The sequence below is a fragment of the Amphiura filiformis genome, chromosome 6 (assembly GCF_039555335.1).
Source record: "Amphiura filiformis chromosome 6, Afil_fr2py, whole genome shotgun sequence".
NCBI classification, from domain to species: domain Eukaryota; kingdom Metazoa; phylum Echinodermata; class Ophiuroidea; order Amphilepidida; family Amphiuridae; genus Amphiura; species Amphiura filiformis.
In genome coordinates, this window is record NC_092633.1 from 59,329,445 (window position 1) to 59,343,174 (window position 13,730).

At 35.5% G+C, this 13,730-nt stretch overlaps 1 protein-coding gene across 1 annotated transcript in view; it reads left to right on the plus strand.

The window, feature by feature from the left end:
• LOC140154679 (uncharacterized) overlaps nt 1-13,713 on the plus strand; it is a 14,402-nt gene extending 689 nt beyond the window's left edge. The window contains exons 2-7 of the mRNA XM_072177246.1: nt 1,056-1,197; nt 2,467-2,592; nt 3,242-3,331; nt 3,545-3,766; nt 8,621-8,698; nt 13,586-13,713. Coding sequence (XP_072033347.1) covers nt 1,056-1,197; nt 2,467-2,592; nt 3,242-3,331; nt 3,545-3,766; nt 8,621-8,698; nt 13,586-13,713 — 786 coding nt within the window. The remainder of the gene's footprint in view (nt 1-1,055; nt 1,198-2,466; nt 2,593-3,241; nt 3,332-3,544; nt 3,767-8,620; nt 8,699-13,585) is intronic.
• The last annotated feature ends 17 nt before the right edge of the window (nt 13,714-13,730 follow it).

Sequence of the window (13,730 nt, forward strand, 5' to 3'; positions counted from 1 at the left end):
GGGGACAAAAAAAGGGAGGTTATAATTTTTTACACCAAATATATGGGGTTATAGAATTATTAAGGGATGATGACTCAAAATTTTCGTGCAATCAATCTTCTATACACTTGCAATTAAACGTTTAACGCGATCCTGCGCCTTAGTTCCGGCAATGAATAATTTGTCTTGAGTCTGTGTAGGCGGAAGGAGGGGGGGTGTCATAGAAATGTTCGACCGATATAGGGGGGGGGTCGTAAAAATTTAACCCGCGATAAGGGGGTCATAAAAATTGACCCCAGTCTTCGACATATTCATGACCCACCCACTTCTGAAGAAAATGACATCCCCTTATGGCTTAAATAAAAGTGTAAAGCATGTACTTAAAACTACTTGTTAGATAGTATAACAAAAACGACTGGTAAGAGAGACTATTAGATGACCGCTTAAGGTCATGTCGTCTGTGATAATAAAAATGGCGAAATGATGAGAAGAAGAATTATTGCGATGGGGTCATCTTCCCAACTACCCAGTGTATTCTTGCACCTTACCAAGCTGGTAAAACTAAATTAATTTGTATGAATTTATATCAAACAGTGCAATATTATTTTCATATAATTATATGAAATATTTTGCAGTGATATTTATATGCACGAGAACTGCATCGCGTATCGTACATGCATTGCGGCGTTTCTTTTATAAAGAGAACTCTACCAAAAACGGAACAGTTCGAGAGGCATAAGCGATCCAATATATTTTTTTTCCAATTTTATGTATTTTTAGCCTTTACAACAATTATTTTCATATGTTTTTCAATCAACATATTTTTAAATCACATCTTGGAGTACATAGTATTTTTCATTCTATATAGGCCTATAAAGAAATAGTGGTGCATCCAACAAAATGTCACTGGGTAGGCCCTATACGATAAACACGATTTCTATATACGCCCAATGCCTAAATATGACCTTCCTACACTGCAGCTGCCCTCGACTCAAATAAATGAATAAATAAGGAAATACACAGCAAATAATTGGTTGGTTACTACAAGTTTCTTTAACATTATTTTCATTATATAGCAAGGTGACATTTGGATTAATGATGGTTGTTCCAAAAAATGTTCTTGTGATGGACGTAATAAACGGGTTTGTGACGATAAGTTCAAATGTGGCAAATCGAAACGGTGTGGCGTTAATAAGGACGGAATACGTGGATGCTACGGTACGTAGACGATTAATTTTAAGGGGGTTCGAAACGATGTTTCTGGAAAACAGAAACTGAATTTAGAACCATTTGAATAGATTGAATAAGTTAAGCTAAATACACTGAGCAAAATAGTTTTTGTTTGAATGAAATCGGACATACGGTATACATGTTTTTAGTTTCTTTGTATTCTATTGTTTTTTGCCAATATATTGATGAAGTTAATGAGGAAAATTGGCATAATGTGCTCATGAATATCATGTTTGCCAATATTATACCAATATCTTATGAATAAACCTTCATACTACTTTTATTTTATATGATTTTGACATGAAACTTTGCCAATGTGTTTCTATGGCCTAAAACATTAACATGTGATTTTCCCGCCCATCTAATTTGCATATTTGCATAATTAATTAGCATTATACTTAAGGCTAATTAATTATGCAAATATGCAAATTAGATGGGAAAATCACATGTTAAAGGTTTAGGTCATAGAGACACATTGGCAAAAGTTTCAGGTCAAAATTTAAAGGTAAAAGTAGTATGAAGGTTTATTCATAAAATATTGGGAAAATATTGGCAAATATAATATTAATGAGCACATTTTGCCAATTTTCTCATTAACTTCATCAATATATTCAATATATACAAGAATCTTTCAACAGCAATATCTCAAAAACCGTTTGTCCGATTTGGCTCAAATTTGAGAATTAAGATTATTTTGCATATCTCTCTGCAAAAAGTCTATTTTAATCTCAATCAGAGCAACTTGATTTTGCCTTTCGTACCACCTTAAGAAAGTATCACCGTAATATTTAATACTCCTCGTTACCAAAAACAAATGTCAAATAGATTTTTGATACAATATGACATACTTTTTCTTAATGTACCGACAGCCCATAAGGTGCGGGCAATTTGATGGATTTAGGAACAATATCTTTCAACCGTAAAAATCAAATATATCTCACAAGCAACAAACTCTATTAGGTCGGAAATGCTTACCTTTTGAATACTGAATCTTTATGAGTCTTCTTTCATGTGACACACTATAACAATCAAGACCGTTACTGGCGGGTCGCGATATACCGACAGATCAATGATACGCTCGTACTGCATTGGAGTAGACACAGACTGGTCCTTGTTGGCTAATGTTGTTTTAAAAAGTGGCGGTATGGTACGGTTATGAAAATTGGCCAAGTAAAGAGTGAAGGTCAGAATAGAGAAGATCTCACATATTTCTACATTTTTTTTTTAAATAACGTACACTATGTGATTTGCTTATAGAGGATAAAATCCCATTGAATGATAAGAAGGTCTGGCAAAGCAGTACGTATCCCAAAGGGGACGCAAAGAAAGCTATCGACGGAAATACGGCCGGCAATTGGAACCAAATGTCATGCTCGCATACACGTAAGTTCTAAATTACGCAAGAGGCGATAAATGCCGATAATCAAATGTTTTGCTTAATAAAAGTATGCCGTGCATATCACCGAATTGTTATGATACAGGGTAATGTAATAGTGCATGACCTACTCAAATAATGGGAATGTGAATATTGTAAAAAAAAAGTCGAAGAGTAAATATGAAAGGCATTATTTAATGGAAGTGTGCATCTCTTGTAAGATTACCATTTAGCTATAGCCACCGCAAACAAATAGGTCAATTGGCAGCCATGTTAGCGCATTTGATAGGGCATCGGATTTCTGCAGTACGAGAGGTCCCGAGTTCGAGTTGGTCATTCACAAGAGGTAATTTCAGCAAAGTACCTGGGAGTGCACATTGACATCGATGCTAAATTTCAATACAACAGAGTAGTTGTCAATTGTCAGAGACCATTGTCACTTTCATTATATGATGTTACTGATTCTCCATTTAGACTCACATTTTTCCTTTAGCAGTATGACAAACTGATCATTTCAGGGACAGAAAATTCAGTCATTTGGGAGCTAAAGCTGTCAAAACAGCGTTTTGCTTCATCTTAAAGGGGCCTGTTCAGAGCGTAATACCATACCATATATCATAAACGAATAATTGCTTTATATTGTTATTTAATCGACAGAAAACAACAAAGGAGCTTGGTGGGTTGTTGACATCAGTAAAAAAGTTTGTGTTGGCAAAGTAGTCATTTACAACAGAAAGGATTGTTGTAGTAAGTCAAATCACTTTTATGTGAATTTTAATGGAAAATATTAACGTTAGAATTCTTTAGATTGTAGTTATCACGTGTTATAGATATCAATAATACCATTTTCATAATTATCATATTTATATGATATCAGTTATATTATTATTAACTTATTTCTCACTTTTGGACATAAATCACTACAATTATTGTATGCTTGTCTTCAACTTTGTATCACAGAGGAACGCCTTGCAAATGCAGTTGTTCGCTTAGGTCCAAATAAAAAGGGAGCAGCAAGAAAGAATCCTGAATGCGGAGTGATCAAAGCAAGTGACATCGATGGAAGCTCTGTTTTGGAGGTTACATGCAACATGAAAGGCCGATATCTTAGTGTCAATTTACCCGGCAAAAATTATTTACAGCTTTGTGAAGTTGAAGCTTATCCTGGAGATTGTGGAGAAGGTAATAGAACCAACCTAGAAAGCAATTTGTTGTTAATAAAACTATTATATCATTAGTAGGTTTAATTCCCGATTTTCTTTACATATCCGCTAGCATTTCTCTTGTTTTTCAAGATAGAAAATGGCGATACCAGCAACAGAACATTACTTATATAACATAAGTTAACATTGCCTCTGTAATGTTGAAATTTATAAGTCAAAACTATTTTCTTCACAAATTATTATAAAGTAATAAGGTTCTTGAGGATGTGTATCAATTAATAACAATATCAAAAGAACTATTTGACTGTTATAACTTAAACCACGATCAATAAAACAGACACATTTTATTTACAGAGTGTCCCAGAAAAAAAAATCCCGAGTGAATAAGATTGAACGTAAGTCGAGAAATAGACATCAGAATCAAAAAAAATTAAAATGTAGCGTATAGCCCATTTTATTGTGCATCACGTACAAAAATTTTATTTGATTCGGATGACTGGTTGAGAAGAAATTAACGATTACATAATGCGCACATCAATGAAGTTCATTCCAAGTTTGATCAACAGGCGCTTTTTTCATACTCACTCACCGCTTTCTAAAGTTTGTGTATCTCATTAAAACTAGTCCACATTATCTATTTTATAATTCGACGGTGTTATATTATTCATGCTTTCACGGTAGATGAATAACAGTTTGTCCGAGAAAACTATGATTTCTTCAATTGGAAGCTTTCCAACTTTAATTCTTTAGATTGTACAAATGTGTTATATTTTAACTTTCCAAAGAACATTTCAGCCAAGAATGACAATGAACAAGTGCTTACAGCTTTACGTGTGATTTTTGATACCATGCATTATTAGTTTTGAAGTTTTAAAGGATTAAAACTTTGCATTACATTTCCTGGAAATATTCCAAAAACATTAATGTGTGTGAGCTTGAATTCTTTATGTAATAACTTTTCGTGCAAGCTGTTATTTTCAATATCGTGCAGATTTTCAAATTTGAACACAACCTAATTAAATGTTTTGCAAGAAACAGATTGTTTAAAAAGAATGAAAAGGATTTCACCGAACAAAATATGAAGCAATTAACCACTAGTGTGCATTGTGTTGAATGATTTTCCTTTCAAACTTGGAATGAAGTGAATCTCCGCATGTGTTATGTAATCGCTCATTTCTTCGCAATCAGCAAACCGATTCCAATAAAATTAGCATATAAGATGCCGCATGAGATGGGCTACTCGATGATTTTAGATTTCTGGATTCTGATGTCTATTTCTCGACTTACGTCCAAATTCTTTCGCTCGGTAATTTATCTGGGACACCCTGTATATTAACGAGAAAGAAAAAAGAACAGAATAAAATTATTACATTAAACTATTTTTGATTCATGTTTGTTGAAAGTCAAGGAGACTCATCAGGTGAACCTGTGGACGTGATGCCCATAGGTAAATCAAATAAAGCGAACATTCCAGAAAAATACAGTACTAATTTTTTGAATTAAAAGTATTATCAAGTTCTGCTACATGAAATATACTTCAATCCTAATCATGCATATAGCACTAGCTGGAGATAACAGAAAAACTGGAATACTTTACCAATTTCTAGAGGGAAAAGAGCCACAGACATGCATTTTCGGCATGTTTTCTGACAAGCGTGTAGCATTCAAAATTCAAAAACTAAGCATAACCGTAATTTTCACTTTTTGTGTGTATTTTTTAATTAAATGATTATAAGAATGAAACCTGTATTTTTCAAAATTTAGAATACATAATACTATTGAAATTAGACTTCGTACAAGGCTTTAGGCTTGATTGCCACATAGCACACTTCAACAATAGTTCCGTTGCCACTGAGATACAACAGAAACATTTCACTTTAATAAGGGCGTGACCTGTCGGCCGTGTAGCGCAATTTTTCTCAACGCTTAACGCTTATCCCACATTACACCTAGACGGGATTATGCAAGCGGGGTGAAGCGCCTTACCCGAGTGCACAACACGTTGGTGTTGAGAATATAAAATGAAAGATTTAACTTATGGTTTTTTCGCAGAAGACCCTCCCTACATACATTTATAGGAAGTTCTCTTTTACCGATCATGGATCAGTCGAGGTTTCTATTATCCGTGCTCTCAGGATCCGGTGCTCAATCTCCCGACAAGGTCAACGTCGTCTCGGAGCATGTCGATGACTCTCCTGCGGCTTGCAATTTCAAGACGCAGTACGCCGATGAATTAATAATTATATTTTAGCCATATCACTGGTTTTGTCTTCGCTAGCAATTTTGGGCATCGACGTCGCAACATCTTACCATCGTGTTGCTCTGCGGTTTTTATTCATTACCCGAAATCAAAGGTCACGTAAGGGTCACAGGGATCAAAACGTGATTTCAACTCAAAATGCCACTTCTCCCACAAATTATGTAGGCCAGTGACGCAACTTGCACAAATGCATTGCACAAATGCATTGTTATTAACCAGTATCTCTTCCGGTATAAAACCCAATACCTTCAAAAAAAAAAAATTATCAGCCATTAAAAACATATCACAGTGACGGTATATTCCCAATTGAATTGGTTCTACCCAATGTACACGTGGTATTTTTTTTTATTTGGGGTCAAAGATCATTACACGGTCACAACACGGCTATGTTCGTGGTCATAGACCACATCTATAGACCACAGCTATATTCAGTTATATTTGTGAAGTGATGAAGAGGAAGGTGGTAGCTTTGAGTATTTTGTATGGTATTGCTCTAAAAGCACAGAGACGAAACCGAGACTGCAGGACAGACCATATTCGAAGTGGAAACATCTTGTTTGTGCAATAAGACAGGGGGTATTATGGTTTAGTATCACATCTCATAAAAATACGGTCTGTCTCTCACTGGTGTTTGTCAGTAGTGCTACAATAATTAGTGAAAACAAGTCCGTGATTCGATTTTTTATTGATGATTTTGTCATTGATTGTAAATAGTCAGTGAAATTTCGATTTCAAATATTCAGAGGAAAGATATCCAATGTTCAATGTTTTGTGATCATGTGATAGAGGATAGTCAGTTACCGGTCTTCAATACTTGATTTACCGATTTACTGTTAAAATTAAATTCCATGGTCGAGGCGAAATTGAATGTTGCAACATCCTATGTAGCCTCCTTATCGACATGCACTTGGGCCGAGATAGAGATAGCCCGGATGTCCGACCGACAGAATCGACTACGATTGGACCTACCTACTCCCTGCCACATGACAGAGGAGAGTAAAACCAAACAATAACTATCATTATTGATGAGATTCATCAGGATCGTTCAAAGTCAAATTAAATAAATAATTCTGGTCCAGATCCAATAGTACTCACTAGATATATTTCAGTTCGTATCAGGAACTTTGTTCACTCTGCAATGACTGTAGTGTTTCTAGATGTCTGCAGTCCTTGGTGGCTGTGACGGTGTTACCACATTTGTAGGTTGCCGTTTGAGATGATCTGGTTTTGAGATGATCTGGACAGAATCTATGATCAGATCATCTCAAAACGACAACCTGCAAATGTGGCAACACCATCACAGCCACCAAGGACTGCCGACATCTAGAAACACTACAGTCATTGCAGATTGAACAAGGTTCCTGATAGGAACTGAAAATATCTAGTGAGTACTTTCATTTCTATTGGATCTGTACCAGAACTTATTTATTTAATTAAAAATATCTATCGTTTATCATTATTTAGTTTTTGTTTTTAATTTAAATATAGAGTTTTTGAGCATACACAATATTTTAAGACACGCCATTTGAAACTACCCCCAATGACGTAGGATCGTCTACGGGTCGATATATAATAGACATTGATAGACTACACCTGATGGGGAGGGGGGGGGGGGGGTGGTGTAGTGGTCTTCTCACTTACTTCTCACCACTGTGGCCGGGGTTCAATTCCCCGCGATGCCACATGTGAGATTGGTTGCCGATCCATGCTCGTCCTTCAGGTGCTCCGGTTTTCCTCCTGCATCTAAAATCGGAAGTATTACCATATCCCTGTCCCGCATGCTTAATTTCTTTCTGCAACCATAATGGGCCGCAATATATCACTAACCGCATAGTCCGAGGCAAGGTTCATTATTGTCAGGGTTAGGGTCTTAGGGTAATGGTCTTATGGTTAGGGTTAGGGGTTATAGGGTTATGGTTATGGTTATGGTTTAGGGTTAGGGTTTAGGGTTAGTGTTAGGGCAAGAGGCGCAAACTAACGACTATCATATCTGTTTAAAATATATATTCAAGTGCAAGGAACCGCATCTGGTTTCTTTATACGAAATCATTTACGGGAGATATTCATCATTTTCAAACCCGGTATCCAAAGATTTATCGTCTGAATATCAATCGTGCATAGCACATCCACGTGTATCGATTCCGTGTATTCATTTCAGTGTCTCTTGCTGTATAGGGTAATTATTAACCGGGCGATGTCGGTGTGCCCTTTAATGTTGAAGTATAATGTTCCACTTAAGTTTAGGTGGCTCCAATTCTCTTTGGAAGCGAGGGTCACGAATATCTCGGTGACCGGAGTGAAATTGGTCGTAAAAATATGTTAATCACAGCATTTGCGGTAATGAGCTATAACTAGACAGTGCTGACGGATTGGCGCAAAGGTAGCTCCCAGTTAATGTTCTGCGTATAAATTCACGAAATACTGAAGGCGACGCTATGGAGAAAATCACACGTTGTGGCTTTAATAAATATCGAGTCTGTTGTAATGACTAAAGGAAAATGAACGTTGCAAAGTTTCGCTGACTGGTTAGATTGTGCTTGGTTGAGGGCTCGATATGAATATTTTTGTTCTTTGAATACATGTAACAATGACACTTGATGGAATTATTTGCAGGCCAGGAAAAACTAACCTCATCCAAGGAAACTAAGGAAGAACAAGAAGACGAATCTGAATCTGCCGAGCCCGAAGAAGGTGATTAACTCATTGATGTATTCTTTTTGAGTGTATGAAACAATTAAATGTTGACGACTCTTTATTAAGCCCCCCTAAATAGTCAAAAGAGGACGAATAAGTAGAGGTCCGCGCATGATGAAACACCTCCAACTATAACTACTAGTTGGCAAAAAGTGTTCATTCAATATGAACAAATTCCTTTTATATTTTTATGTAGCGAACTGAATTATCCAAAGTATCATTGAGTACGTCATGACAAGTTATAGGTTATAGGTAGGAGTGTCAACCCAGATCTTAAAGCCATATTATAACATTTGCTGAGGATGACGCCCTCACTGATTTTTTTAAATTCATTTTTACACGATTATATTGTACTTTATTAAACCAATATACCCTGCAAAAATCAAGACTCTGGGTGCTGGTTTGTCAAAATCCGAGATTTTGAATAAAACGATGGAACCGGGGTTTTATTATTACGATGGAATTATTAGTCGAACGCATACACGATGTTCATAACACACAGTACGTACACGGCGTGCGGAACGGTGATCTGCACAACAAAGGGTCGTACCATAACATGACCGAAGGAGTGGTACATATTGGCGACATATGCGCTGGTACATGTAGTAAATTCCAATTTTCTTTGCTTTGCCGTAATTGTTCGGCTCAACAATAAAGGGGGATATATCTGACAGTAAAAACTTAACATTTTATGGCAAAGAAATGCTAATAAATCTATTTTCTATTTTTCTATTTGGACAATGCTTGTGGTTAAATACCACTAATTATGTATTACACGGGTTTCAATGGGGAAATGGCTAATTTCGGGTGGGATTTTCTCATATTCAGAACTCTCACAGTTAAATGGCACCAATATCAGGTGAAACTATATGATTTAGATGCCAAATGATCAAAAACTCAAAATAGTTTGACCTAAGTGAAAGTAGGATCTCTTGAACTAAAACAATGCGTTGAAAACCAGCCATAGAAGGAAAATTGAAAATCATATAAATATGCCTAAGCGTTGATGATATGCATGATCAAAAGTACCCAAAATATAATTTTGAAAATATCATTTCATCAAAAGAGCGCTATGATTAAATACAATGTGTTTCGGAATAATAACAGTGTGAGTGATTTGCTATACTAAGTGCCATGCTAAAATTCTAAAATTAAACGAACCTTTTGAAATTCAAATTTCTTATTCAATCCAAAGCGTCTCTATGTTTAGGGAGGGTGTTATTTGGCAAATTTTAACTTTTTAATGTGAGGACCCCTCAAAGTAAAGAGTTCACTGTACTGGACAATAATATTAACGAGAAAAGATGTGTTTGGGGGTGCGTGTGTAAGAAATAAGAACAGATGACAACGTAGCATTTTATTAGGCAAAAATGACCTGATGCAAGAACGTACTAAGACAGAAGAAAAAAACAACCAAATATGTTCCATAATGTACGAAAGTAGTTGTTTCGGTCGGGTGGTTTGCGTCGATGGTTACCATGACGGCATTTAGATACAAGCTCATTGCGCCTATTGATTGGGACTTCTGAATCGTGTCTATTACTGTATAAGATGTGAAGTTTTTCCTCTATACAGAGATTGCATTGGCACGAACTGCGCCTATGAGTATTAGAATACTTGAATATTTCCCATGAGATCTAGTAGTAAGTTTTTTACTTTTACCACCCCAGATATATTTTGAAAGTTCTGAAACAAGATTGCCCAAATTTTGATGTCGTCATTGGTTTAACACGTAAACACGAAAATGTATTAAATAATTTCAAAAGTGTATGTATATTATCAAGCAATATTTTACCAGTGTAAATCCGTTGAGGTTCGACAATGAACCTCATTGTAAGTACTGTTTTTTAAATTTTTTGTATGAATAACGCACGACATGTTATGATATATATACTCATATTTCCCATTCGTGACACATTGATACGTGGTGTATTGGTTAGCATTGGTACCTGCCACGCAACAGGTCTGGGTTCAATCCCCAGTACCGGCAAAGACATTTTTTCTTCATATTCATTTTGAATCCAAAATTATTTATTTTCATGTGAATGTGTATACATTGCACTGGGAAATATATTTTGTGCATTTTTTTCTGTAACTTGGCCAATAGAGCTAAAAACGCACCTTGGATCGGGGAAAAATAATTGGGTCCAACGTCCAGGCAGTGTTGCCGTCATTACGCTATCGGCTGTTGCCACATTGAATAATGTCGGCCACCATCGTCTGAAAGTTCTGTTTCCTTTTCATAGCATTCGTGACAGCCAGATTTGGTGTGGTTTATACCTGGTTTTGTAGCTACCTTATGTTTTTTCCTAATTCTTAGGCAATGATTGTAACATTGATATCACTTTACTGATAAAAGAGAATTTGAAATATTTAGACAGTGTTCATAAGACACAACCTAGCCGTTGAGCGGAGATGACCGCTATAAAAACATGCTTAATGTGTACCAGATAATGTTACTGCATATTTGTTAGAACAAACTCTGTGCTACTTAATTTGTAGCGTTTATACCGTATTGTAAATGACCCAAAGTGACCTTGAACGACCTTTGACCAAAACTCGGAGTTTAACTTTTCTGTGTGCAAGTCGTGCTCTGAGGTTTGTGGAACTTGAAATCTAAAGCAATTTTGGCATTATTTTGATGATCAAAAACACTTAAATGTTATGACATTTCCGTAAATAATAGAATTTCATTTCTTTCCCACAAAACGTTAACATGGTTAATGTCGCTGTCAGATATGTACCCTTTGAACCAAACAAAGCCAAAGCTAAGAAAATCAATATTTAATTCCAGCACATAATATTGCAAACGCGTTTTACTCTGTCGATTATGACTGATGTAATACTTTACTACTGTCTGTTCAATTAGCTTAGATTCTTGTATTTTTAAGATATTTGAAAAGATAAAAAATGGTGGTCAAACTCATCAAAGAAAAGTGTTAACACAGCCTTAGACCCAACATGATTTACACTTTTCAAATTCCAAAGTTCATTTTAAAACCCCATTTCTTTTCAATTTTGCCTCATTTTAGGCAGTTACTGGGGTCCACCAAAAGGGTTCCCGACCTTTTCACAAATCGAGTGGGACGGTCCATTCTCAACTTAGGGCATAGACCCTATCGAATTTAGCAAAAAATCTGTCCACCAATCTGTCCTGTCATTTCAATTGTTACACCGTTCCGGTTATTGGATAGGGTCTATAGGTGATATGATGGTCCACCGGTTTTTGTTGCACGAAATTAAGGTGAAGCTCCGTGAGGTGTGCGCGATTACATTTTATGCAAAACATTATTTCTTGCATTATTTTTATTTTTTCCTAAACAATGACATTAAAATTATGGATTTCGTTTTTATTTCAACTGCTTTCATCGACACAATATGTAATTGAGTTTTGTTTAATACCACCATTCTTTCCCAAGAATATCAGGATGCTTGACATTTTCAGATAGGGTGACTTTACAAGAATTGTTTTCTGCAACCTAAGTCATTGTTTTAAATAAAATCTTCTTCTCATAATTTGTATTCAACAAACAAAACGAAATAACAAATTGAAAATAAATGTGCAGTTTTATAATAGGCCTAGGCTCACACCTTCTCAGACCCATCCATAACAATAAATAAATAAATAAATAAATAAATAAATAAATACGCAAGGAGTATTTATAAAAGCTGGAACCTATTCTGAAAACCTTAGTTCATCTTCATATTTTTTTAACGTTGTTTCAACAGCGGGGTTTCAACACGAAAATAGGCCTATAGCTATTTTGTTGGACAATATTTTCTGATGCGGATGGTCGAATAAATACTCAGCGCGTCTAATTATTATGGCAAATCGTCCCCATTGCACTAAATGGATTGATTCAAAAAAGTTTATGGTACCCGACATTCTACGGCTTGTTATAAAAATATCGCGGGAAAAGACCAAAATTGAAAAGAAACTGAGTTTCAAATTGAACCTTGGAATTTGAAAAGTATAAATCACGTTAGGTCTAAGGCTGAGCTAATACTTTTCTTTGATGACTTTGACCAAAAATAAAAAAAAAATACATGAATCTAAGCTAATTGAACAGACAGTAATGCGTGACGTTTGGCCGAAGCGGTTTAATGGTTTTCCTAATTCTTAGGCATGTTAGGCAATGATTGTAGCATTGATATCACTTTACTGATAAACGAGTATTTGAAATATTTACCTGCAGGTATGCAAATAAGCATGGTTTTAGATCTATTTTGCACGTATAGTTCTGGCACACTGTTTGATTAAGTTAACAATATCTGAATCTTAATGAAAAATATAATACGAGCGTATGATTAAAAATTGATTCTGCATAATTATGCACATATTAATTAGGCTGATGACTACTTATCTGGCAGTCTTCTTGTTATTTGCAAAGTTATTTTGCACTCAATTGTTTTGAAATAATGTTAGATTATTTTTATGGCGTCTGAAATGAAATTGGTCAAGGGTGGTTGCGGATTAGGGGAGGTGGATTAAGGAGAGGAGTCGTATCGTAAATTGATACAAAAACCCCCATTAAAATTGTAATCTAGTAAGAAATGTCTATGAACTCCCATACCTGTAAACCAAGTAAATAGATACATAATGTCATTTCAAAAACTAATACATGCTTATAATTCCTGCACGTATAGTTCTGGCGCATGTGCTGGACCAAACATGCAATGAAATTCACACAGTTGTATAGTTTGACATGCAGGCTGAAAATATTTGGGTACAGTATGGAGCCAAGCGAAATTTTTCGAAATGATTTGATTTCTTTGAGGATTAAAATGCATCTTTTCTCGTTTTTATAATTTGTATCCAAACTGTAAATTTGAAATGGCTAGAACTGCAATAGTATGTAACAACGAAATTTTGTTTTATTTTAGACAAAAAGACACCATGCCAGAAACAACGTGCTAAGGCAAAGATAGAAAAGAGCGATTATGTGCCAGAGTGTAAGGAAAAAGGAGAGTTTAAACCAAAACAATGCAAGGGAAAAGGAAAAAAAACGTGAATGTTGGTGCGTTAATG